The sequence below is a fragment of the Peromyscus leucopus genome, chromosome 10 (genome assembly GCF_004664715.2).
Source record: "Peromyscus leucopus breed LL Stock chromosome 10, UCI_PerLeu_2.1, whole genome shotgun sequence".
Classification (NCBI taxonomy): domain Eukaryota; kingdom Metazoa; phylum Chordata; class Mammalia; order Rodentia; family Cricetidae; genus Peromyscus; species Peromyscus leucopus.
This window is the reverse complement of record NC_051071.1, coordinates 11,159,206-11,185,926: the sequence shown is the minus strand read 5'-3', so window position 1 is coordinate 11,185,926 and position 26,721 is coordinate 11,159,206. Positions and strand designations below refer to the sequence as shown.

At 38.9% G+C, this 26,721-nt stretch overlaps 1 protein-coding gene across 2 annotated transcripts in view; it reads right to left on the bottom strand.

Moving 5' to 3' along the window:
- The window catches only part of Papolg (poly(A) polymerase gamma), a 31,403-nt gene extending 5,277 nt beyond the window's left edge, over nucleotides 1-26,126 (bottom strand). Inside the window, exons 1-15 of one of the 2 annotated variants that reach the window (XM_028876381.2) lie at nucleotides 25,879-26,126; nucleotides 22,384-22,545; nucleotides 20,756-20,822; nucleotides 17,398-17,479; nucleotides 17,064-17,173; nucleotides 15,624-15,677; nucleotides 13,853-13,964; nucleotides 12,101-12,190; nucleotides 8,332-8,470; nucleotides 6,612-6,684; nucleotides 5,801-5,921; nucleotides 5,394-5,478; nucleotides 4,196-4,249; nucleotides 2,024-2,143; nucleotides 1,492-1,601 (exon numbers count right to left, since the gene is read on the bottom strand). In XM_028876381.2, the coding sequence (XP_028732214.1) occupies nucleotides 1,492-1,601; nucleotides 2,024-2,143; nucleotides 4,196-4,249; nucleotides 5,394-5,478; nucleotides 5,801-5,921; nucleotides 6,612-6,684; nucleotides 8,332-8,470; nucleotides 12,101-12,190; nucleotides 13,853-13,964; nucleotides 15,624-15,677; nucleotides 17,064-17,173; nucleotides 17,398-17,479; nucleotides 20,756-20,822; nucleotides 22,384-22,545; nucleotides 25,879-25,895 (1,396 nt within the window). In that variant the 5' untranslated portion in view covers nucleotides 25,896-26,126. Of the gene's footprint in view, nucleotides 1-1,491; nucleotides 1,602-2,023; nucleotides 2,144-4,195; nucleotides 4,250-5,393; nucleotides 5,479-5,800; nucleotides 5,922-6,611; nucleotides 6,685-8,331; nucleotides 8,471-12,100; nucleotides 12,191-13,852; nucleotides 13,965-15,623; nucleotides 15,678-17,063; nucleotides 17,174-17,397; nucleotides 17,480-20,755; nucleotides 20,823-22,383; nucleotides 22,546-25,589; nucleotides 25,671-25,878 lie in introns of those variants that run through there. The other variant, XM_028876382.2, reaches the window with a different exon arrangement.
- Nucleotides 26,127-26,721: the final 595 nt, after the last annotated feature.

Below are 26,721 nucleotides of genomic sequence, written 5' to 3'. Positions count from 1 at the left end.
TATTCTCTCCTCATAATTACTTGTCTAAGTCTAAGATAATTCTTTTTCTTATTATGTATGTATAGGTGTTTTGCTGCATGTATGTCTGTGTGCCATGTGCATGCCTGGTGCCTGCAGAGGTCAGAAGAGAGTACTGGATTCTCTGGGACTAGAGTTACAGGTGGTAGCTGTAAGCCTCCATTGGGTGCTGGGGAACCAAGCCTTAGGCCCTCTAAGAACAGCTAGCACTCTGAGTCGTCTCTGCAGCCACCTAAGATAGTTCTTGAATCAAATATTCAAAAGGTAATTCAAGTACTCCTTCTAGCCTGAGATATAGAACGTCGCAGTTCAGCGGCCATCTGCAAGTCTACCTGTAGTGTATAGGTGGAAAAATTTGTCTCAGAAAGCCTGGAACACCTTGACTGCATCAGGGGACATATGGCTCTAGATTTCTGTTCTAAGTGCTTCTCATAGCTTGTGAAGACTAATTAAGGTATTCTGTGTCTAGTCAACTAGATTTTAAGTCCACTGAAGACAGAGGCAGGAGCGTTGTTCTGCACTGCAAATGCTGTGAAATGTGGCACATTATTTAATACCGTGGGACCTAGAGTGTCTATGCATGGAAAAGAATACTCTAAAAATCTAATAAATGAGTGTCTCAGTTTTCTCCTTTTTGAGACATCTGATCCCTAATTTGTATTCATAATTTCATTCTAGATTCTTATGATCATCAGGAGTACTTGTACAAATTGCAGACTCTCTGGTTCCTTCCTCAGAATGTGATTTAGTAGTCTGAAGTTGAAGCGTAAGACTCTATATTACCATGATACACATGAGGACTAGCTAAAAGAATGTAGAAAACACCTATGTGCCAAGAACAGTAACAGCATGAACATGCACACTGCTCCAGATCAACACTAGCCCAGTCTATAACAGATACTCCAGAGATGTGGCTGCGGCTAGATATGAAACATTTTTTTCTATTGATCTTGGAACATATTCAGCAAATCTGTATCTACTGATGATTATTTAACATGAAAAACATAAAAATCAATTCATTCTTATGAACACACAGGAAAGTCACCTGTGGAGTTTTATTTTAAAACAGAAAATACATTAAGATGGTACAAAATTTAAGTGATTTAGGAGTACCTAGGAGTCTCCTCATCCTGTCCCCTGGGCACAGTGGCTGGTTCCCAGACTAAGAAGCAACCAGCAGTGCCTTTAAAACAAAACAAAACAAAATAAAAGCCTGCCAGAGATGTCCTCTGCATCTGTAAGTATGTCTCTTTTTGCAAACAAATGGTTGTAGCACTCTGTCCATTATTGTGCAATGCCCTTATTATGTGTCTCATCACTCTCTTCCCTTTTTCCAAAGCTGCATCAGTGTCTACAATATGGGTTAATTTAGCCAAATCGGGAATAAAAAATATCTCCAGCTACACCCTAAACAGATGATGCTGAGTTACAGCCATAGCTGAGAATCCCAGCCCCATGAGTAAGAAGTCTTACCTGTATCAGTAAATGACTGTATATCATATGTCAAGTCTATGTTAACACTTTCTGCATTTTCCACTCTCCGAAAAATTATCCCCAGGAACCACATTGATACATAATTGTTGCTATAAAGAAAGTGAAATCATTTCCATTATTTTTTCAACCTAACAAATGCTACTTGAAAATTAAAACTTAGTTTCTATTTCTCTACCTTATTAATAGATTTCAGTGGTATAGCCAAATTCTTAAAACTATATCCAGAACACTGGTGTAGTTGCTTAGTATTGTTTTAAAAGAAAATTAAATAGTACTGAAGAATGACTCATTGAACATATGAAGATGTTCCAAACACTTATGGAGTTTTTGCTGAGGTTTGCTGACTATCGCAGTGTGTACTTCTATAATATATAATAAATACATGGTCACACATATTCAAAACACATATCATTCCTCCATCAATGTCTGTTAAGGACAATCTTAAAGCTCATCTGAAACAATGCATATGTCAAATAATATTATTTAAGAAATTTATTTAAGGACAACTTACGCTTTATGATGTTCTTTATTTCCTGGGAATGACTGAGGATTCACATGGGCAAGAGTAATAAATTCATTCCGCTCCAAGTTTCCAACAAGTACACGGATTTTAGATTCTACTAATCCAACCCTGAGAAAAATAACAAGAGTTCTATGAAGTTATATCAAATCTGACAACTATACTCAAGGAAACCAAGTAACACATCAACTACCAAGCTTTGTATGTTCACTTGAAAATGCAGTCCAATTACAGTAGGATTTTAAATACCAACTGGGGGAGTGACATGTCCCGACAGGTCAAAGTGTTTTCCATGCAAGCCTGACCACCCAAATTTGAGCCATGGATGTCAATAGTGGAAGGAGAGAACCACTTCTGAAGGTTGTCCCATGATATCCATATTCATGCTGGGGTATAAGCAGATTCTCTCACACACAATAATAATGATAATAATAATAAAATAAAACATCAGTCAGGCAAATGTCAAAATTTATGTGACTTTCTGCTTAGAGAAGAACTGATCTAAATTGAATGCATTTCTAAATATAATTTGATTTTATTAGACAAAAAAAGGGGAAATGTGGTGATATTTTATTTGTGCTGAAACGTGATTATTTTATTTGTGCTTTGATAAATAAAGCTTGCCTGGAGATCAGGGGGAAAGGCCAGCCATTTTAAGTAAACAAAGTCAGGCAGCACACGCCCTTAATCCAATCACTTACCAGGCCACTCACTATTCAAGGCCATACTTGGGAACAGAGCATGGTGACACACGCCTTTAATCCCAGTACCAACCATAGAGACCTGGAGGTCTGTACAGACAGACAATGACAAGGAAGTGAGGTAGCTGGACTAAGAGCCAATGAGAGGGCAGAACAGCAAGGCACATAAAGGCACGGGTAAACAGGAAGTAGCTCGCATTTGGAAGCTGCAGAGTTGGTGAGGTAAGGTTGGCTGGTGGCTTTCCCTATTTCCCTGATCTCTAAGGCTTTCGCCCCTTAAAAAAAAAAGTCTCCAGTCTTGGTTAAGGCTGTAATAGTAAGGATTTCAGCATAAACAAAAACTCTGATTTAGTGTAGTGAACTTCAATCATTTCTACTTTCATATCTTTATGTGTAAACCTTAGCTAAACTACCTTTAATATCAACAAGAAAAGCTAACATAGGCACATAACTCTTGAAATAAGCATACTGATTTTCATAAAACACTGGATTTTGCATTTCAAGTCACTAAATTTAAATCAGATATTAGAAAAAACATACAGGTTTCACCAGATTTTTACAACTTAATTTTCTCTCACTTAAGATATATGACTGTCAGCTATGCATTTATTAGTGACTGTAAGTCAGAATAATTTCACGAATACTTTTAAGTATTTTCAAACACTTATAAAAGCTGGTATAATTGAGTTACTGGAGTGCTGTTACCTAAATGAGAAGTAACCTTCTCTATTAGCACCACACAGTACATCTTCTAGGTTTTTTAGCTGTATAGTCTCTGGGCAACTATTTACTTTGCCATGTAGCAGAAGTAGCACTCAACAACATATTAATGAAGGATGTGTACCCAAAAGGTCTCCTAACAAGCGGCAGACTGATTCCTTATCTAGATAAATTAAATTCTGCATCAATAAAAACATTAAATTACCAGAGAAATCAAACCCCTAAAGCAGCAAGTCAGACTGCAGGAAGAGCTGGGGGCACAGCTTCTGCCCAGGGGACCCAGGAAAAGACTATCTGAGGACAGAGGGGATGGATTTCGATGCATGACAAAGATAGACCGCAGTAGCTGGACCAAAACTATTGTCTATCTATTGACAGAAGCTTAACTTCTGACATGTGTGCCTCCTCCTCCTAAGTTAAAACCATGCATAAAGGGTGCATCCTTAAGTTTTGGAGGGAAACAATAATAGTAAGCTGCAGCTGGGCGTCAGGGATACCAGGATTCTTCAAATTTCACAGCATTCTGATTCTAAAGATAGTAAGTACAATCTGCATCAAAGCCTTCTATCACTGCTGATGCTGCACTTGACTTCTTAATCCCTGACACTCATGGAGATCAGTCACCAATACAACATACCAATTATGAATGCCAAGCAAGACACTATTTCATAAGTGGTAAAGTGTCATGTGACTATTGTTATCATCAGACAATGGGTAAAGGAACTTGAAACATAAGTCTTACCATTCTAGATGATTTTCTTCTGTTGATGCACTGGCAGTCAATACTATATAATGTCTATAAAGGATTCGCAGCAATAATCACGGAGAAAAAAAAAAAACCAGAAACATTGTTAATCTGATTTTTCATCTATTTTTCTTTCTTCTTCCCAATGAACAAAACAAAACATGTACAGAGTTTCTGAAAGTTAAAATATACTCTATTTTCATAAAACTATAGGCCCCACAATTAAAAATTAACTCACTTTAAAAATATCACTGATGCTGGACTGGCTACTACTAGGATTTCTATTAGTCTATTTTCTAGCTTGCTTTGCAACCTGAGTAACACCCGTCATCTGTCATAATTCTACATTTACTAGACTGTGTTGGTTCACACACAGAATTTTACCACTTGTGAGGATGAGGGAGGAGAATCACCCTAAGTTCCAGGCCGGCCTGGGTTACACAGAGAGTGAGTTCCAGGCCAGCCTGGGTTACACAGAGAGTGAGTTCCAGGCCAGCCTGGGTTACACAGAGAGTGAGTTCCAGGCCGGTCTGGGTTACACCAGTGAGTGAGTTCCAGGCCGGTCTGGGTTACACCAGTGAGTGAGTTCCAGGCCGGCCTGGGTTACACAGTGAGTGAGTTCCAGGCCAGCCTGGGTTACACAGAGAGTGAGTTCCAGGCCGGCCTGGGTTACACAAAGAATGAGTTCCAGGCCAGCCTGGGTTACACAGAGAGTGAGTTCCAGGCCGGTCTGGTTTACACAGTGAGTGAGTTCCAGGCCAGCCTGGGTTACACAGAGAGTGAGTTCCAGGCCAGCCGGAGTCACACAGAGAGTGAGTTCCAGGCCAGCCTGGGTTACACAGAGAGTGAGTTCCAGGCCAGCCTGGGTTACACAGAGAGTGAGTTCCAGGCCGGTCTGGGTTACACAGTGAGTGAGTTCCAGGCCAGCTTGGAATACAAAGTAAGGGTCCAGCACAATGGTTTATTTGGTAAAGGTGCTTGCCAGCAGGCCTGATGCCTTCCTTGTGTCTGATCCCCAAGACCATGCTGTAAGGTGTCCTCTGTCCTCCACGTGAGCACTACAGCAGGCACACCCAGCCATATACAACCTATCTCGCTTCAAAATAAACATGTAAAACAAAACCCCACAAAAACAAGACTAAAGGTGACATTTTCCCTAGATACACATACACAAAAATTGCAAACGTTTAAATACCTGTATTTTTGAAAGAAATTTGGTGGCTCTAATAGTTTGGACCAATCTGATTTCCCTTGAAGAATTTCATCTGTAACTGCAAGACCTAAGCAAAAACAAAGGGTTTTTAGAAACTAGGTCTAATTTTTGAAAAATGACCAGCTCTACCCAAACTTTCCAACCCAATAAATGCTTGACTTAGAAATGTAAACACATTATGTTGTCTCTTAGAACACAAAAGTAAAATTCCCCTGTACTGGACTGGCTCAAATTTTGGCCTTAATATTATATATTTTGGAAAGCATTTGAAGTTTTACAAAGAATTAAGGGTTACAGAATTCTAACTGCCAATTATAGCTTGTGTAGAATAAAACTGTCAACCAAAAACTTGGGAATATATAAGGAAAAATAGGGCCAAACGGGTTTACCTTGTTTAAATTCTTCTACCATTACTGTTCGAGTAGATGTAGACACATTATACGTAGAATTCTGTTGTGGGTAGGCAGGGGTAATTATGGGCATAAGATGATATCTATCTGATGGATTTACCTGTGGAATCAGAAGTAGAATAATTATCTATTCCTCTAATTGAGTAGTCCTCACTTCATTTCCCCCGAAGTCTGAAGAATATGAAATACAAATTTAATACTAAATTCCTTCAATTCTAGGAGTGCATTTCTCTCCTGAACTGCACTTCTTTCTGAAGACAGATATATTTGTCAAAACTCTGCAGAAATTTTTTCCTCAGCAAAGCTATCAAATAATGTATCTTATAAGCAAGTCTTTCAGAATTATGGAAATACAATATCATAACTACAGAGACATTATCGTCAATTATATAGAGAAATGAATGCTTACTCTTATTAAATTGGAATTTAAAAATTAAAATGGAAGCTATGTGAGAATTATGAATCTGCTTTAAACTGTACTGCAAAGTATTATTTTTATATATTTCAGTACTTCATTATAAGTAGCTACTGTGACACAGTTTTTTTTTTTTTTTTACAATGGGTTATGATACTGTTTTTGATATACCCACTTATCTGGTCATATATGGTCAATTTTTAATGATATAATATTTGGATGAGTATTAGAAATTCAAACCACCTGCATCAAAATATACAGCAAAGGAAAGAAAAGAACTATTTCTGCATAAGAAAGGTATGCAGGAAACAGAGGAATAATCCTTAGTGAGACTATGATTAGAGAAAAGCCCTTCTCTATAATAAATTCTCATACCCGAGGATCCCAGACAGGCAAATTCAAGTTGCTTTCTTCTGGTTGCTTCAACAGCACAGGATTTGGCCATTCCCTAGCATGAATAAAGTACATTAACTCACATAGACTCTCATTTCCAATGCTATTAAAATATTAAAAGTCAATGCTATATAAAATATTAAAAGTATCAAGCTGTCCTAATCTTCACATGGCAAAGTACAAAATACAAGAGGAAGAATCTGTTTATTTGCCCTTTCTCAGAAATGGCAACAGCTCTGTTAGTTGGAAGCAATTTATACCTGAATTTGTCCCTTCCTTCTTATCTGTTTTCACAGATTTGATTCTGATGGTATAATAACAGCAATAAGTAACATTTGCTGAAAATACTAGTACATGAACAAAGCAGCTACCATTATCATCTCCATTTTACCAGACCAGCTTAATGTACAAAGCCAAAAAAATCTGTGGGGCCATTACAGTCTTAAGGCTCACATTCACAAACTCAAGTGCCGTCTTACTGAGTTATTTAAAAGGGGGATGGGATTACAAGCACTGACTGCTCATCCAGAGGACCCAGGCTCAATTCCCAGGATCCACATGGAAGGCTCACAATTGTCTATAACTCCTGTTCCAGGGGATCTGATGCCCTCTTCTGACCTCTGCAGGCAACAGGCACACAAGTGGTAAACAGACACATGCAGGTAAAACATACACCCATCCATATACATAAAATAAAATCAAAAAAGGAAAAAAAAGGACGCAAAACTAGGTGTGCTGGAATACAACTGTGAATTCAATACTTGGAAAGTTGAGGCAAGAAGAATGCAAATCGTATACAAGCCTGGGCTACAAAGTGAAACCCTTTTCCCAAAACACTGGTAGAGGTGGGGAGACAAAATTATGTCACTTGTGATAACATGGATGGTATTGGAGGATTACATTAACTGAAATAGACAAGGCACAGAAAATCCTTCAGGATCTCACTCATCTGAGGAATCTAAAAATGTCGATCTCATAGAAGGTGAAAGTAGAATAATAATTATCAGAGACTAGGAGAGCAGGGTAGAGAAGTGGATATTAAATCAGAGAAGAGAAGTTTTGGTGTTCTATGGTACCGTAGGGTGATTACAGATAATGTTAGTTGTACTTTGAACTTCAACAAGCTAAAAGACTGTGTTTACCATAGAGAAATGATAGTTTCAGGAGGTACACATGCTAACCTTGATCTGATTACCTATCAAAAGAGCTGGGTGGTGGTGAAAGAGGCAGAGGGATTTCTGTGAGTTCAAGGCCAGCCTGGTCTACAGAGCAAGTTCCAGGAAAGGCTCCAAAGCTACACAGAGAAACCCTGTCTTAAAAAACCGAACCAAACAAACAAACACGCCACAAAATATCATGGGCACCTCATAAATATATACAACTTTTATATTTAAATTAGAAAAAGAGAAGAAAGAGTGTCATCTGGGTGTTCCATTGTCTCAGATTAAATATATTTTTAAAGCTTTTAATGAATGCAAAACAAAATATACATGCATAGGTTTATTTTTCTTGAACAGGGTCTCTCTCGACCAGAACGGATTATGGAGCCCACTGTCCTCAAACTTATGGCACTGTTCCTGCCGAAAGCTCTCAAGTGCTAGGGTTACAGGTATGAGGCACTACGCCTGGCTACAGTTCTTAGACTTTTATTTTATTTTTACATATTCATAGACGTTAACAATTAGTTAAAGTATATACTTACCATTTGGAAAAAACTAAAAAAAACTTGTGAACTAGAGTTGAAGCTGCTGCATTTGGATACAGTTGGCAAGTTCTGGCAACTAGCATTGCCCAGGAGACTCCACCAAGAAATCCCAGCATATTGGAATAAATACCACGACCTATGAAAACAAAATCTGTTAATTATTTTTCAGATCTATTATGCTTGAAATCCAACAGGATAACTTCATTCATTCCCAAGACTGAACACAAAATGGAGATGATAAGCAGAACACCACGCTAGGCTGAGTCAGTCAGTTAACTGCTAGTTTCTCCTCCTAGCTCTTCTGCTTTGTCCTCTAGTGCACAACGGTTCAATTCTGTTTCACTGTCATTTGTCCTGACTGATCGCTGTGTGATATTTTGTTTGTGTTCTGACAAATAAAGCTTGCCTGGAGATCAGAAGGTGGAGCTAGCCACTAGTTAACCATAGGAGCCAGACAGTAGTGACACACACCTTTAATCCCAGAACCTGGAAGGAGGAAGCAGGAAGATCAGGAGTTTAAGGCCACCCTGGGCTACATGAGATTGAAAAAGTCTAAAAGAGAAACAGAGCCAGGTAGTGGTACATGCCTTTAATCCCAGCACTTGGGAAGCTCAAGCCTTTGATGCCAGCACTTGGGAGGCTCAAGCCTTTGATGCCAGCACTTGGGAGGTGGAGACAGAATCTCAGCCACCCATTCAGTCTGAGGGTTTGTAGAGACAGAAGCCCCACCCATTCAGTCTCAGATTTTGTAGAGGTAAGAAGTCTCTAGTGGCTGGCTGCTCTGCTTCTGATTTTTCAGCTTTCACCCTAATATCTGTCTCCAGATTTTTTGTTGTTAAGACTAATTAGGACTGTGCATCAATTGATAATGCTACTGAAATTATTACTACCCCCCCCCCATTTTGAAATATCTGGAGTTAAAGAGAGAAACAAACGGAAGGAAAGACACCTGGCAGTAAGTAGGTAAGAAAGGACATTTCACTAGTAGAAATTACATACATGGGTAGTATTTTATAACCAAGCATAAAATTGGCAACAAACTTCAGTATTTCACAAAGTTGGATACCTCTCCATTGTGAACAATATACCAATGACATTAGACTCATTTGTGAAATGTTCCCATACCATTAAACCTCATATGCCCTTATTACACATTATGACATTATTTTATGTCCCATATAGAGAGGTAAAAAAATCCTATGAAATACCAGTTTAGACATGTTAAATATAAAAACTGTATAAAATTGACAAAACATAGTGTTTAGTTTATAGAAGAGACAAAATGTCCATGTCATGCTTTTAATACAAATTACATTATTCCGACTATTCCAGGCCACAGGCAAACATCACTTGCTTTAGGCCTCCTCAATTCATATACTATAGACGGATTCATTTAAACTATACAATTCAATGCCTTTTGGTGTATTCACAGCTGTGCAACTATCATAATCCTGTCTAGAACATGTTCCTCTCCTAAGGAAACCTTTAACAGCCATACCACCCCTTTCTCTGAATCTGAAAACCTATGTGACCACTCATCTACCTTCTGTGCTTTATAGATTTGTCCTAATTATGGACATTTTCATATAAATCAAAGCATACATATGTTGTCTTTTGAGTAACTTCTGTCACATTCAACAAAGTGGTGTCAACAATCATATGCTGTACCTTTTGTCATTACTGCATTCCTTTTATTGCAAAATAGTATTTGACAATGTGGCTATACCATGTTGGTTTATTCATTATCAGTGTATGAATATGTGACTGTTTACTCTGGTTATTAGGAATGACAATACTATCTATGTACAAGATTTTTATATGAACATTATTTTACCTTCTGTTGGGAATTATTTAATGTTACAGTCAATGAAATAAAACAAATTGAAAAATTCAAGTCTTTAGTTGGACATTTCAAGTGTTTATCAGGCACAGAGTTAACTGGCTCTGACAATGACACAAAACATTTCCACAGTCAAAGCTTCATGGAGAGGTCTGTAGCTGTGAAACCTCGTGCCTCGAGTACAGCGCTGCTTCAGTGTGGCCATGGACCCATGTCGGTCAAGAACACACCACACACATGGTGCAGATTATATGTATGAAAACGCATAGCCGAAGGGGGGTAAGAGAAGAGCAAACACCAGGAAAAAAGAAGAACCATCAAGAAAATTCACCGTGACGTGGGGCTGGCAGTCCGGCTGGTTCTAACTGCCGTGCTCCAGTGAGCATCCTCAGTGTCCGGGGGCACTGGCAGGAGCCACCACTCCTGCCTGCATTTGTCAGGGTTTTGTTTGTTGTTGTTGCTGGGTTTGTTTTCCCCCAACAGGGTTTCTCTGTGTAGCTTTGGAGCCTGTCCTGGAACTCACTCTGTAGCCCAGGCTGGCCTCGAACTCAGAGATCCGCCTGCCTCTGCCTCCTGAGTGCTGGGGTTAAAGGAGTGCGCCACTATTGCTCAGCATGAGTTTTGTTTTGTTTTCTTTTTTTATTTTTTTTTTTTTTTTTTTCTTTTTTTTGTTTTTTGCACACATGCATGCCTGGTACCCAGGAGTCAGAAGAGGTGCTGGAGTCTCTGGACAGAGTTATAGATAGATGGTTGTGAGCCTCTATGTGGTCCTGGAATTGAACGGTCCTGAAGGCAGCAGTGCTCTACCACTGAACCATCTCCCAGACGAGTTTTTTTTTTGACAAGTTTTGCTAGTCTTAATATGTGACCTCCACCTCAGTCATCTGAACATTGAAATTATTGCATGTGCTACCATGCCAATGTGTTAACAAATGAAAAAAAAAAAAAAAAAAAAAAAAAATACAGTAACGAAAAAAAAAAAAAAAAAAATCAGTAGACTAAAGTATACATGTCATAAATTACAATAGTGGACATTAACACATACATACATACTCACTAACTCACTCAACCACTTTTTCAGTAAACCATCTATATCTGTTTCACAATCATTTTTTTTTTTTTTTTCTTTTTTTATATCTTACATGTTTACATTTTAAAACTAATATTCATCGTTGCTATTGTTTAGATAGCTTTCTGTAAGTATTGTAGTTTATTGACATTCTATTTGTTCATGCACAAAACACTAACAATTCACTTCAGACATATACACTCAAAAACAGTGTGTGTTAGTATCAGTGACAAACATGCACATGTAGGCCACATGAGGCCTCTGGTGTCCTGCCTGTCCTCTCTCCCTGCCTGACTCCCTTGAACCTGAAGCTAGGGTAACAGCCAGCAAGCCTGAGATCCTCCTGTTTCTAGCCCTATGGTGCTGAGGCTGTGGTCACGGGCACACACAGCCATGCCTTGCCTTTGCATGTGGGTTGGATTCGGATTCAAGCCATGAAGCCAGTGCTCCAATTTACGGAGCCATCTCCTCTGCCATCATATATCACCATTCTTAAGCAGTGTCTGAATACAGTTACAAATAATACAGAACGACCTATCAGAACTAGGCATAGGGCCTCTCTCTCTCTCTCTCTCTCTTTCTCTCTCTCTCTCTCTCTCTCTCTCTCTCTCTCTCACACACACACACACACACACACACACACACACACACACACACACATCCATCTCCACCCATCTCCACATGGAGGACAGAAAATCACTTATAGACCATTACACCTGAGAAACAGCTTTTCCAAGTTTATTGGCCATCAACCCTCAACAGCATCAGTAAGGTCAGAGTCTTCATATGTACTTCAATTGCTGGCAATAGAAAATTAGAATTTCAGAACAGACCCATCAAAGACTTGGGATACTTACGTTTTGCCCATAATTTGACTGCTCTTAAAGTGAGTCTAAAAGTTTCTTTATTTGGCACTAAATGCAAAATTTCATCAGTAACTCTGCACCCTGAAAAAGACAAAACATTGATTTTTCACTAAGGAACAAAACTCAGTTAATTCAAGTGGTCTAACCTTCAAACTCTCAAATGATAAAAATATGAACAATAAGTCAGGATGCATTTAAAATTTTGAAACACATGTGAAAAGGTCTTTACTTTTGAGGAATTGAAAGTACATGGGTAATGAAATCCAGTATTGAAATAGATGAGTCTGAGTTCCTTTTCAGTTTCTTCTACATCTGACTTAATCACAATGCCTCCAAGTTATTAAACTGCTATTGTTTCAATACAAACCTTCCCATAGAGAAGTGTAATTTACTAGACAAAATAAAGTGAGCACTCAAAAGGCAGAGGCAGGCAGATCTGAGTTCCAGGCCAGTCTGGTCTACAGAGTGATTTCCAGGACAGCCAGGGATACCCAGAGAACCCTGCCTCAAAAATCAAAAATAAACAAATGAACAAAAAACAAAGATGTAAAACAAGAGACTATAATAAATCAGTGGCTCTCGAACCTGAATAATCTGTGAAGTCAAATCTATTTTTGTAAGAATACTAATCTTTCTTTGCCATTTTCACAGTCTGTTAACTTTGCATTGATGGGGAAATGGCAATGATGGCTAAAAGTACTGTCACCTTAGAGGTCAATCATGGCAGTGGCAACAAAGTGCAGAAGTACACAATGTAGATACTATTATCCTAGTTAAGAAAAAAAAAAAACCAACAAAAGGAAAGAAGTGTGTCATCATTTCAGTGGTTATTTGAAATTAAAACAGCAGATAAACAAGATCATACAGTGAGTATTCAGTAGATAATCTCTGAAAAATAAACTAGGTAAGTTCCTTGCCTCAAGGAAAACAATGATACTATTTATTGTGGATAAGAAAATGTATGCTTTCAAGTTATATTAGCTATAAATCATTGTATCTGCTATTGTGAACCTCACAGCTTCTAATACTTTAAAGACTCTCATGACAGAATTGGTGCTAATATTAATTAATCAATACATTTAAAAACCACTTTATAACAAAGTCTGTGAAAACATTTGGAAGATAAAAATAACTTTGTGAACTAACATTTTCCAAACAGTCAGATCACTGGACATTAATGTGACAAGGTAATCCCATTTCTTTTCATATTTTAACACAAATAAGTTATTAGATAACAGGCTGACTGCAAAAGTAGGTAAGGCAATCTGAAAACAAAATCTACTTTAGACATAAAAAATTATTAATTTAAAAGGTTTTTTATTTCTAGTGAATTATAAATATTCAAAACATTTATTTTTATTTATGATATGGTAAATATTGATATATAATACAGATGAACAAATGTATTTTGGGGTTCTCAATAAATGTTAAAGGTTTACAGGGCTCCTGAGACTACTAAGTTTATGAACCTCAATTCTAAACTTAATATTTCAAATAAATGATACTTTTGAGGATATTTAAATGGGATCATACTATTTTTATAAAGAAAACTATGACTTCAAATCTTCTGGATCTGAGATGGTATGCAAGGCCTCTCATACACTAAGCTTGTGCTCTAAAACTGAGCTGTACTCCAACTATTCTTAATTTGTTCAAGCCTTAAAATAGTCTATTAATAATTCTGCAAAAAAGCTCTATTTACTTGTTTTCAAGCAGGGATCTAAGATTTCTTTAGAAACTTACCATTTAAGCTGCGAATACACCGTATATCAAGGCTTCTTAGGCGAGAGTCGTCTCTTAGATCTAAATTATCTGATATGGTTTGTATTGCCAGTCTTGCAAAGACTAGATCAATCTTTGGAAAGAGGTTAAAAAAAAAAAAAGAAAAAAAGAGACAAATATTACTTCCTATTCTCCTTAGCCCCAACTCCAAACATAGAAAGTTCCAATTTCTAGTTTGAGACATTCTAACAAAACATCAAAAGGCCTATGCAGGTGATCTAATGCGGGACAATTACTCTAAGTCTTGAAATAAAGATGGAAGATCCAACACACGTTTACATTCACTCCCTCTTGAAAGTCAACTAAAGTATTAGGAAAAATGTGCTTTGTTTTTGGTTTAGTTTGTTTTGATTTTATGGCATAACCTACTAGGAAAATGAGACAAAACAAAGAGCAGCAAAAGGCATGGAAGCTGGAAAACAGGTGGGCAGAAGGCAACAGACCCAGTAGACCTAGGAAAACAGACTGAAACATTTTATTCAGGAAACAGGACAGGTAGCTACAAATAAATACACAAATAAATCTAAAAGAACATTTAGAAAATATAAAAAGTACTTTTAGAAATTAAAAATAGGGCAGCGGAAATCATTACAAAGCTTCAAAGACAAGAAAACATCAAAAAGGCAGAATAAAAATATGAAGATGTGGTTAATATATGAGAAAGAAGAATTTGTGTGTGTGCACGCATGTGCGATTTTATTTATTTATATTTATAGAAAGCTGTTCTGGAGACTCAACAAACAAATGTTAAGATTCCATGAAAAAAGACACGTGTGTGTGTAAACAAAGGCAGGAAATCCAAAAGAACTTAATAAAAATGGTATATTTTTCAACAGCACAGAAGCTATAAAACAATGAAGGCCTTAAAGTATGTAAAAAATCATTTCCTACCTAGTATGATGTACTCAGCAAAATTATGAATTCAGTGATTTTTAAGCATGCAAGATAAAAATAAAACAAATTCTTTTTCAGGAATCCAGTGGATGAACTACAGTAAAATGGTACCACATCTAGAAAGAAGAAAAGTCTAGAGTAGGACAGAAACTTTCAGGAGGATGCTAGAGAGAAGACCAAGATGCCCGCTTTGCCCCAAGATGGGCAATGGCTGGCTGAGACGAGAAGAGGTGACAAGATTCAGGGGACAATTTCTCAAGATGCTGATGACTCTCAGCTTAATGGAGATTCTGACAACCAGAAGAGACTGGTGGTTTAAACTAGACAAAAGCAAAACAACGAAACTAACAGAACCAATAATCACTAACACCCGAGGAAAAAATGTTATAGGGCAAAGAAATGGTAATTCAGTACTCAGTACTGAGCTTTGAAAATTGTTTTTAAAATAATAATGTAAACAGACCACAGCTCAAAACGAAAATTATAACAGAGCGATTATTTTAGATGATTATGGGATGAGGAAGGGTGTGTACAAAAAGCATGAGGGAGAGATGGAGGTTGGCTCACTGTCCACGGTGAGCGGTCAAGAGAAATGGGAAAGAAGGTAAAAAGACCACTATTTAATTCTTTAAACTATGTGGTTAGTGCCAGGCAAGCTGGTACATACCTGTAAGCTTAACTCCCAGGAAGACAGTGAGAGTTACATAGTGAGATTATTGCAAAACCCAAGCCCAAAAACAAATCAAACAAAAACATGCCAATGCCAAGTTTGATTTTGAAACAAAACTTATAGGTTAAATATTTCAATTGTCAAATATAAAGCATCTTAAATACTTACTTCAATACCATCAAATTCAAACTTGATAACAGGCACAAAGGCATCTTCTACAGCCTATAAAAGGAAGACAAAGATAACATAGGGGTTAGCCCTTCAGCCTTCTGAACTGCCAATACCTTACCTTTTCTTCTAATTGGTATTTTATTCAGTTAAAAAAAAGTTAAAAAAAGTTTTTGGTCTAATATGCAGGTTAAGGCCTTCTTTTCTATAGTTTATGTTACGGGATCACACAAAATGTCTCTGTACTTATTATGTAATTTATCCTGTTCAGAATATCTGTCAGAAACTGGAAAGCAGAACTGTTGTTATCTGGATACTAGTTATGGGGTCCAAATTGAAAATTAATTATTACAAAAAGCATTAAGTGTAAACTGTATGGTTACCCTCTCCTGTTACCCTGGTACTCAGGAGGGAGAAGCAGGGGGCTCAAAAGTTCAAGGTCACTGCTGGCTACACAATGAGTTTAGGCATGGGGTGCATAAGATGCCTAAAAAAAATTACAAAAAGCATTAGTGCTAAATTAAAAAAAAAAAAAAAATCAGAGGTCTTATATAATCCATCAAAAAAGAATGCTAGGGGCTGGCTCAGTCCAGTACCTGAGCTGCAAACATGGACCTGAGTTCAGTCCACAGAACCCAATACGGAGCACAGCAGTGCAGTAGGGAGGAGCCAGGAGGCTCCTTAGGGCTCACAGACCAGTCCGTTTACCCTAACTGGGGACTCTAGGCCAATGAAGACTGTCAGGAAGTAGACAATGTTCTTCAGAAGGACACTCACAGTTGTCCTGTGGCCTCTATAAGCAACACACAAGTGTATCACCCCCACACACTTGCAAATACATACATACAGTATTATACTGGTAGAACTGAGGCCAGTGTTTTATAGATTGCTAGTATGGAAATACTATTTGCTAAATGAAAGGCTAGATATACACTGTGTCATTAACTAAATTCTTACATATAATATCACCCACAATTTGATAGACATCAATCATTTATCAGCTATTATAACAAGTGGTTTGAGTCTACTATCACATTAATTCTCAAAAATATCTCATAAAAGTTATCATTAGCTGGGTGGTGGTGGCCCACGTCTTTAATCCCAGCACTTAGAAGGCAGAGGCAGGCTGATCTCTGTGAGTTCGAGGCCAGCCTGGTCTACAGAGTGAGTTCCAGGACAAAGAAACCCTGTCTCAACCCCCACCACCCCTCCCGAGCTGAGAAAACTGAGACTCAGGCAGATAGCTACTTGACTCAGATCGAAGAACTACAGGTATAGTCTAGATATAAAAGCAGTCTACAGAACTATGAACTCATATTCCTAATTTCTATATGTGATGGTAACAAGATACAGTAACTTAAGAGGTCTGTCAACAATCCTAAGTCCATGATTTTACAGCTGTTTCTAACCTCCAAATATTAGATGCCAAAGGATACTTACTCTTAAGTTTCTAATGCCATCTTGATGTTTCAATTTTTCAAAAAAGGATTGAAAAAAATCTGATCTCTCCACGTGTCTTGGGGCTACACAAAGTGCATCAATATCAGCTCCTACAGAAATAAAGTGATTGCTTAAGAAGGATATCTTATATTTTCATTAAAGTCACATAAATACAGAACTAAGTATGGAAAATGAGCATAAGATAACGTTAACAATGTTTATGAACACTTAGCAGTAAGATGATGGGAACTATGTTCCGTACTCACTCACTGTGAACAACTAAAACAGTTCACTAAACATTCTTATCACTAGAACATAACTAAACAGCAGTTACCTTTGGTGTGTACTCCAAGCCTGTAAGATCCAAAGGTGAAAATTTTACCGCCAACAGTAGCCACAACAGAAGGTGGGAGATTCTAAAATAGAGCAAAAGGCATTCAATCATTTAAGTTGTTCTGCATAAAGAGCACCTAAATGTTTATAATCTTTTACTGAACAATTGATATACTATACTCCTTTAAGAAACTAACTCAACTGTCAAAATCTAAGTCAAATTCATCTTCCCTTTAGTTTTTATTACAAGTATGTTTAATTGTTTGATATTAGCTATTCAGCTTTCTTCAAGAATGAGGTCATTCTTGATGGGAACACCTTACAAAAGATAATGGAAAGACTTCAATTTAATTTCTTTAATTGTATCATAAAAAGCTACTTTTTTTTTCAGCCTGGTGGTGGTTCACGCCTTTAATCCCAGCACTCAGGAGGCAGAGGCAGGCAGACCTGTGAGTTTGAGACTAGCCTGGTCTACTGAGCGAGTTCCAGGACAGCCAGGGCTACACAAAGAAAACCAGTCTCAAAAAACAAACAAACAAACAAACAAACAAACAACACACCCGCTACTTTTTAACCTCTCTCTGAGCTAACTCCAACTGCTGCTTCTCTCTGGTATTTACACTTGTACTCTGATCTACTTAGTATCCATCTTAAATGTTCTTCCTGTGCTACAAACAGACAGCCTTCTGTTTCATTATCTATGGGTGAGTTTTGTTTGTTTGAGACAGGGTTCCTCATAGCCCAAATGGCTCCAAATGAACGGCCAGTCTTCAGTCTCACCTCCCAAGTGCTGGGACTACATACAGCCTGCACCACCACACCCAGCTTGCCTTGCTCATTTTTCGTAAGCACTGAGGTTACAGGAGTATGGTGCACACTCCTTTGTAAAGTCAGGCTCTGGGGATGCGAACTCAGGTTCTCATGCTAGTGTGGCGAGTACTCGATTATCAGCTGAGTTCTCTTTCCAGAGACATATTTTTAGTAAGTAACTCCCAGCTTCAAGAGTCTCACAACTAGCTAGAAAGGAGTTTGACTTACAATAATACAAAGGCTAAGTAAGCCAGGACATTTAAAAAAATTTCGTTTTACTTTTCTATGTTAAAAAAAAAAAAGATAATCCTTGCTGGGTATGGTGGTGAATACCCAACACTGGAAGGCGGCAGGAAAATCTCTTTGAGTTTATGGCCCGCCTTGTCTGCAATAGAAAGTTCCATAACAGTCAGGTGACACAGTGAGACACCGCCTCAAAAAAAACAAAGGGAAAGTATGATCCTTGCATTTCTATGAGAAAGTGATACGCTGAATACAGGATAAAATATTTTTATACAGTCACAGAACTTAACTAAAATTATTTTATCTGTGTTTTAGACTAGAGTATGGCAACAACATTCAAATCATCTTTGACTTAGTTCAAATCCTTCAGTTACTTATTTCCCAAATAAAAATATACATAAATGAAAGTATAATACTGACATAATGACTAGTTACTTTATCTACTGGATAGATGTTAAAATTGACTTTTTGATTATTCATGACCAGAATATCACCTTATCCAACAACCTTAGCTACTGATATAACCCTCCTTGAGACATCAGAAATGAGCCAGATACCCTTTTGGCCACAAAAGTAAATAACAAAGATTAGATTAAATTTAATGACTAAAGTCTTAAGTCTTTAGAAGCTCATTACCTTATTCTAAAAGAATCAACCCTACAAATTTATCCAAAGTATAAAATAAATGAGAATACTAACAGAAAATTTCTAAATCCATGTAGATTACAGGGCAGAAAGGACTTGATAAGTAAATACACTGAAATATTCACATTAAACTGAGTACCGTTAAGGGAAGAGTTGAGAATACTATATGAACAAACAAAAACACTTAAATGTCAAGAGGCGGGGCCATTTGGTGAATGGACAAATGGTTTACTCTGAGTGGTGTTCCTGGCAGTATTGGGAGGCGGGAAGGCCCTTAAGGAGGATGGGCTGACTGGGCTGTAGGAGGTTCTTAGGTCACGGAGCGTGCTCTCAAAAGGGATTATGTAGGATGCCACTGATTGCTTCCTAGTTGGAGTGAAACACTTGCTCTGACATCCATTCCACTTCTGTGACTGCCATCTGCTGCCCCTGCCTCCCACCACCACCACTAGCTCAAAATTTTAGGGCTGTCTGAACTTGGATCTGAACCTCCAAAACTGTATGCTAGCTTAATCTTTTCTTCCTAAATAGTCTATCTCATTAATTAGGTAGAGTGATAAGAAGCCAGCTAATAAAAACTTTTACCACCTAGTTGAACATGCCCTATCTCATCTTAGTACAGCCAGTAAAATATTTATAATATACACGCAACAATAAAGGAAATTCATAGCCAGGCAGTAGTGGTGCACACCTTTGATTTCAGCATGCAAGAGACAGAGGCAGGCGGATCTCTGTGAGTTTGAGGCCAGCCTGGTCTTACAGAGGGAGTTCCAGGACAGCCATGGATACACTGAGAAACCTTGTCAGGTGGGGGTTCACAATCCAAAACCCTCTAAAAAGGCAGAAAGATTGCAAACTGATGTCTGATGGGCTAAGCAAGCGCAGTAAGAGAATTGCCATGGGAAACACAGAAACTAGTAAATGGCAGTCACCCAGTCAGAGAGAGTGGGGCTACGAGGCACCGAGAGCAGGAACCTAATGCATCCAAGCCTCTGCCCTGTGCTCAAAAGCAAGCCTGTTGCTGCCAGCCGGGACACTGTAAGAAGTCTAAAGTCTGTCTCTGTAAGTAAAATCTCCTCAAACTGAAAATTCTAGACCAGTGCATGTGAGTCAAACTAGACATTTTTATAGACTTGCGGCTACACTTGGCTATCTCTGGGGTAAAACCTTATTTATTTAGAAATTCAGTTGTCTAGACCACTTTATTCCCAAATATGTCAGTGAGCCTGGTTTTTGTTGCTACTGTTGTTCAATATGGAAGCTAGTGGCTAACTTACTGTAAATCAAAATGGAGAGCTACAAAATTACAATATCCATTTAAAGTAAACACTTACATAAAGATTTTGATGTAGTTGTAAGATATGGAAGTCAAAACCATTGGATTGAACCTTTATTTCATTTGCTCACAACCTGGCACATTACTGCTACTGTTCTGCCAAAGGACAATCCCAACAAAGAAAAAGACAACTGTCCTTTGCAAACAAAGCAAAAAGCATCTTTCCAAAAGATACAAAAGTACACATCCATATATTGTATAAAATTACTACTCAACACAAATACAGACACCAAAGTATTTCAGGTAATCTGATTCTTACACAGTAATTTGCGAGGATGAATGGCTAAAATATGAAACATTGAATTCTATACAGTTTTAATCTTACCTTACTTTCACTGATGTCAGAAATCCATTCTTTTACTAAATTGTTCAATTTACCAAGAACAACCAGCCTATAATCAAAGATGAGAATTTTTAGATTTACACTTTAAGACAAAACCAAAAACTAAACAATATAAAAGAAATAAACACACAGGTAGAAATTTTGTAATGATACCACATTAAATCCATATTATATATGTGCTAATGATAGCACATCTGTTGATACATAGCAAACCTGAGAGATCTAGAAATGCTAGACATGAGCCGGGCGGTGGTGGTGCACGCCTTTAATCCCAGCACTCGGAGCAGAGCAGCGATCTCGTGAGTTCGAGCCAGCCTGTCTACAAGTGAGTTCAGGAAAGGCAAAGCTACACAGAGAAACCCTGTCTCGAAAAAAAAAAAAAAAAAAAGAATGCTAGACATGATAAATGTGATATTTTGGTCTTTGAGTTGTCTTCAAAAATTAAAAAACCTAATATAAATCACAAAGTTACCTTCAATGAGGCTACAGAGGTAAACTGAACTGTCAACTCTGCCTTATTATAGAACTACATCAATGCAGTATGGTACTAGAGACTAGCATTCTCTCTCACTAGTACTCATGGCTTTTTGTGTAATTAAAATAGGTAAATTAATTATTGGTTACTTTTTATGAAATAGAACTTAACTAAAGCAGTTTGGTATTATTAAATTTAAAACCAATGGCATAAACATCCACATTAAAAAAAATGATTGTAGGCATTCTGTAAGTACATGGCAAACTATCTTCTGATCCCTATAAACTTGCTTCCTTCTCAGTCTCCCCTCAAAATGGAACTTCATCCAGTAAGATGCAGGACTGAAAATCTTGGAATCATCTTTGGAAACTGTCTCTATTTGTCATTAAATAACCCTACCTTTAATACATCTAGAAGAGACTACTTATTTCTATTGCTACCCTCAGGTTTCAGTGATTATTTCTAACCTGGGTTATTATAATATCCTTTGAACGAGTCTCTCTGCTTCTGCTCTTGTCCCCTATTCCTGCCACCTTTAGAGACTATTCCCAACACCATCGCTGGAGTAACTGTTAAAAATGAGTCAGATCATGCCGATTTTCTACTCAAAACCAAGATAGGTTTCAATTTCCAAACATTTTACAGTGGCTTACAAAGTGCCCTCGTCCTAAGTTCCTTCCTAAAGCATTTTCTCTGTCTTAATTTCTCCCATTTACTTGCTCTGCTTTAGACACCCAAGATCTTTTGCTTATATACTCCTCAAATACACCAACTACAAATTCACCTTAGGCTTTCTGCCAGAATACACTTCCTTCAAACATCCACATGGCTCCCTTCCTCAACTGTAGTTTTCCTTCAGTGTCTTTCAACAAGGTCTTCTCTAAAGACTTCTACCCTTAAACTTAATTTTTCCCACCAGTACTTACCATATATAACACTGTAATTACTTACTTGACTAGTTGTTTGTTAGTCTCCTTTCCTAATGCCTATTAAAAATTTAAGTTCCAAGAGAGCCTAGAGTTTTCTTTTTTGGCATTTTTATACACATAGGCAGGGATCATAAAGCATTCAATATGTATGAGTTAAATGATTAAACAGCATACTGTAAAAATATTTTATAGTTTCAATGACATACCTGTGGTTCAATTCTTCTTCATCTTCAAATACTCCAAATGGTTTCATAGCATCAATTAATTTCTGTGTATAAATATGATCAATTTCTTTAGGACATGCCAAACTAATTGGAGAGGTAATTCCATAATGCTTTTGTTGACACTGGCTGTCCAGCATAGTGTTTCTGTTCAAGAAAAAAGAAACAGAGGAAACAATTTTTAAAGTATTGTTTCATACCAATACACTAAACCTCTTAATTCACTTAGGTTATTTGAACTACCTTAAAAGTTTATTGAACATTACCAAAGAAGCCACTTTAAAAAAAGGGAAAGGTAGGTATTTGGTCTTCATGTAGGGCTTTCCACACAGCCTTCAGCTTTCAAGGTTGTCTTTTCAAGCCCAAAGTAGTATGTGCTGGCATCAGGACAATTGTATCAACACCACTCAGTTCAAATGCAAAGAGCCTAAATGGGCCAGTGCCAGGGCTACCTCCACTACACCCTGCAGACTGAGTTAAGATTATAAAGTCTGTGAAAAGCAGTCAAACACTTCAAAGACACTCTTGTAAAAACAACGGTTTTCAAACAAGTAAAGGAACAAAACAATCCATCATAAGGTACTTAGGACATATTCTAACCTTAAAAAGAAATCACAACTAGGCTAGTCCCTGGGAAATCTACACTAACAAACATCTTTTCCTTGCATCAGAATTTACAGTTCTAATATTTTGTGACTAGTTAATTAACTTCATTTTAGATTGGAGTTCATACATTTTCACACTGAATAACTGTTGAATTCTTTACACTAAATAGCAACATTTTAAAGAATACAAATGGCTCTTAATAGACCTTAGCCAGTAGGAAATTACAATCTTGAATAAAGCACCACAGATTTCTGACTACATCTATGACTAAAAGATGTGGGGTAAACTTTTGTTGCAAAAGTAAAAATGAGCATATACTCTAACCTGATAACCACTTTTCTTCATACTTTCATAAAGAACTATTCACAACAATAATATAATCTCAAAATAAAAAGCAGTCTTTTAATTTTAGTAAATTAGCCTTTTAAAAAATAACAGAAGAAGAAAAGAGGGAGTTAATAAATGGGACAGTCACAGTCCCTCCATCCCTTCATTCAGAAAGCTGAAGCAGAAGAATCTGAGTTCAAAGCCTAGGCTACATAACAACACCTTTTCACCAAAAAAAGGTGTAATTGGACACTAGGATTTCTTTCTTTTTTGAGATAGAGTCTCATTATGTATCTCTGACTGTCCTGAAACTCACTCTGTAGACCAGGCTGGCCTCCAATTTAGAGATCTGCCTGCCTCTGCCCCATGGGGCTGGGATTAAAGGTGTGTGCCACTATGCATGGCTCTAGGATTAATTTCTAATATTCTATAACCCAGCAAAGCAACTGTGATTAATAATTAATTGCATTGTACATGTTTACATAATGATCAGCAAATGTAACAGACATGCCAATTACTTTAAATTGATCATTATATAAATTATGTACAAATGTGTCCATTTAAAAATTTAAACACCACAAAAATACAACAGTGTTTACTTCTTTTTGCACTAACTGCTTAAAACATTGGCGTGGGGTTGGAGACACAGCTCAGTGTTTATCTAGCATGTGTAGGGCCCCGTGTTCCATCTCTGCACCCAAAACAAATGAAACAACAGTGCCGTATTACTAGTGAGTCTACAAACTAAGACATGTTCTTCAGCTGGAGATTTTATTAGATGGGGAGAAAGAAAGGATAATACAGAAGGTGTGATAGCTTAGCCAGGTTTGGTGGCACAGGGCTCAATCCCAGCAGTCCAGAGGTTGAAGCAGAAACAAGTTCATGGCCAGTCTGGGCTGCTCGAAACCTCATCTCAACAAACAGCCTATATACCTTTGAAATGACTTAATGAAAAATAAGGGAGTGTCAAAACCAACTTTAATTTCTCCCCCATTTCCATCTTGCTGTAGAACAAACAAAACTTCAATTAATTATTCCAAGTTGCATCTCTCCCTAAAGATCTGGGTTTTTTATATCTAAGAAAGATAAAGGTGTTTGGGTATGTTTGTGTATGATAAATACATGACACAGACAGATTCTCACACAATCAATGCCAACAACTCTTGAGAAGTAGGTCTCAACCTCTTCCCCACCTCTCCATTCTCCCGTTCATAATTTCTTCAGCTCTGACAATATAATTCCTTGTTGCACTTTACTTGAATCCTCAAAAAGCTGGCTATCTAGGAATCTACTGGGCTCCAAATTCAAAATCTAGGGTTCTGAACCTCTCTTGTGGGACAATGGGGAAGTAAACGACATACCCCCACATACCCTTCAACCTATCAACTTCACTTACAAAATTTTACTGCAGGTACACAAGATAAGTAAATAGAATGTTCATTGACAGTCTGTAAAAAAACTTTTAAATAGCCTAAAAGGACTGCACTGGGGTGTGTTTATAAATGGAATACATTAATTAAGAATTAATTAGAAATGAAAATAATAAGATAAAGGTCAGAGAGAACATGTTCTAAAGAATCAGGCTGCAGAGTAGTAGCTGTGATGATACTTATAGACAGTTAAAAACAAGTACAATGGGTTATGGACACAAGAATATGTATTATTAACATTAAAAATGCAGCAAAAATAACCACCAAATTCAGTACTTTGGGGCCTTGGAAGAGCGACATGAATGGAATCAATGGAATCAGAGCAGGGATAGGCGAGTCCTTCAGATGTATTGGAATGCTTGACTTCTTTTAAAGAAAGAAGATTAAAGAGGTAAGAACACACCCCATGCTATTCTTTGGGAGAGATGGGTGGTGGCTACACAAACGGTGTTTTGTTGTTGTTGTTTTGTTTTTCTGTGCATTTTTCTGTATGTTTAAATCATTTCCAGGTAAAGTGCAACGTAAGAAGCTCTAATACATTCTTGGCAAGTACGGAAACTGCTTCTGACTTATCAAAGTGTGAGCAGGGGATCCAGCCCGGTAGCCGCTGTGGGTGTGCGGGAAGGGACGGGGCAGGCTAGGGTTACCCCTTCTCCGAGGGCGAGCAAGCCCACACCCGCGGGCTGGGCTGGGTCAGCCCCTCCGCAGGACCTGAAGACAGCGGGTCCGGCGGGGGAGGAGGGGGAGGCAGAGGGGCGGCGTGTGCGCCAATGCAGACCGGAGCGGACGGACGGGCTGGGGCAGGGCTGGGGCAGGAGAGGGACCGACCGTTTTTCTCCTCAGCCACACGCGCCTTTCCCCCGCATCCTGGTCCGGGGGCGTCCTCGGGCGGGCGGCGGGGGGCTGGCGGCGGCTCCCGGGTCCCCGCGGGGTGGCCGGGTGAGCCGCGGCGGGGAGGGGAGGCGCCCTGGCGGGCGGCGGGCGGCGAAAGGCAGCGGCAGGCAGGCAGGCAGGCTGCCGGGCGGCCGGGGGGCGCGGGGGCGCGGGCTGCCGGCCGCGGGGCTGCCCGCCTCAGGCTCCGCTCTCCACCTCGCCCTCAACCGCCGCCCCCACTTACGCAGACATCTCTTTCATCGCTTCCTGCGTCGCCCTCCAGCGAGTGCCTTTCGCTCGGGGGTCCTGTGCTTGCCCTCTCCCGCTTCCTCTGTCCACTTCCCTCCGCTCGCTTGCAGCTCGCTTGCGCGCTCACTTCCCCACCACTCACTACGGCCGAGGCAGTCAACCGCGCAGTGAACACACCACCGCACCGGCTCGGCTTATGACAATACAGCGCGGCCGCCGCCAATATGGCGCTGCTTCCCAGGCTGCCTCTCGCCCTCTGCGGCCCCGCCCCTGGAGTCGCGGGCCCGCCCTCGGCCACGCCCCCAGCCTCGGGCGCCGGGCTCCGGTCCACCTCGAGTGTGCGCTCGCTCGCTCGCTCGCTCGCTCGCTCGCTGGAGCTGCAAACGCATCTGTCAGAGCGTCAGGTCGTCCCTTGCTGTGGGACTGCCAATCCGGCCAAACCTCTAGGAAGAGTATTTGTCAGTTTTTCCTTGTTTCTGCAACGAAAGCATCTAGAAAAGACCACCGCGTTCCCTAGCACCGTTTTAACCCACATCTTTAAGTCATAGACGTAATCAGTACACGTTGTGAAGGTTTTGTCGCCAGAGCGTCACACCCAAGAATGTGAGACTTTAACACAATCATTTCAGGGAAGAAAGCGTATAAATAAATTAGTCTAGCTTGTTCCCTTCCTCGCAGTGCCACATAAATCCAAGTCCCGATTTACGGCTTTTTAGCATTTGGCTGAGAGGCTGAACATAATTGCTTCTAGTTAGCCAAAGGGTAAATCCAAGACAACACCCCCAACACATACACAAAATCTCACATTTTCAAATAGGAAAATCATGTTCTTTGTGAT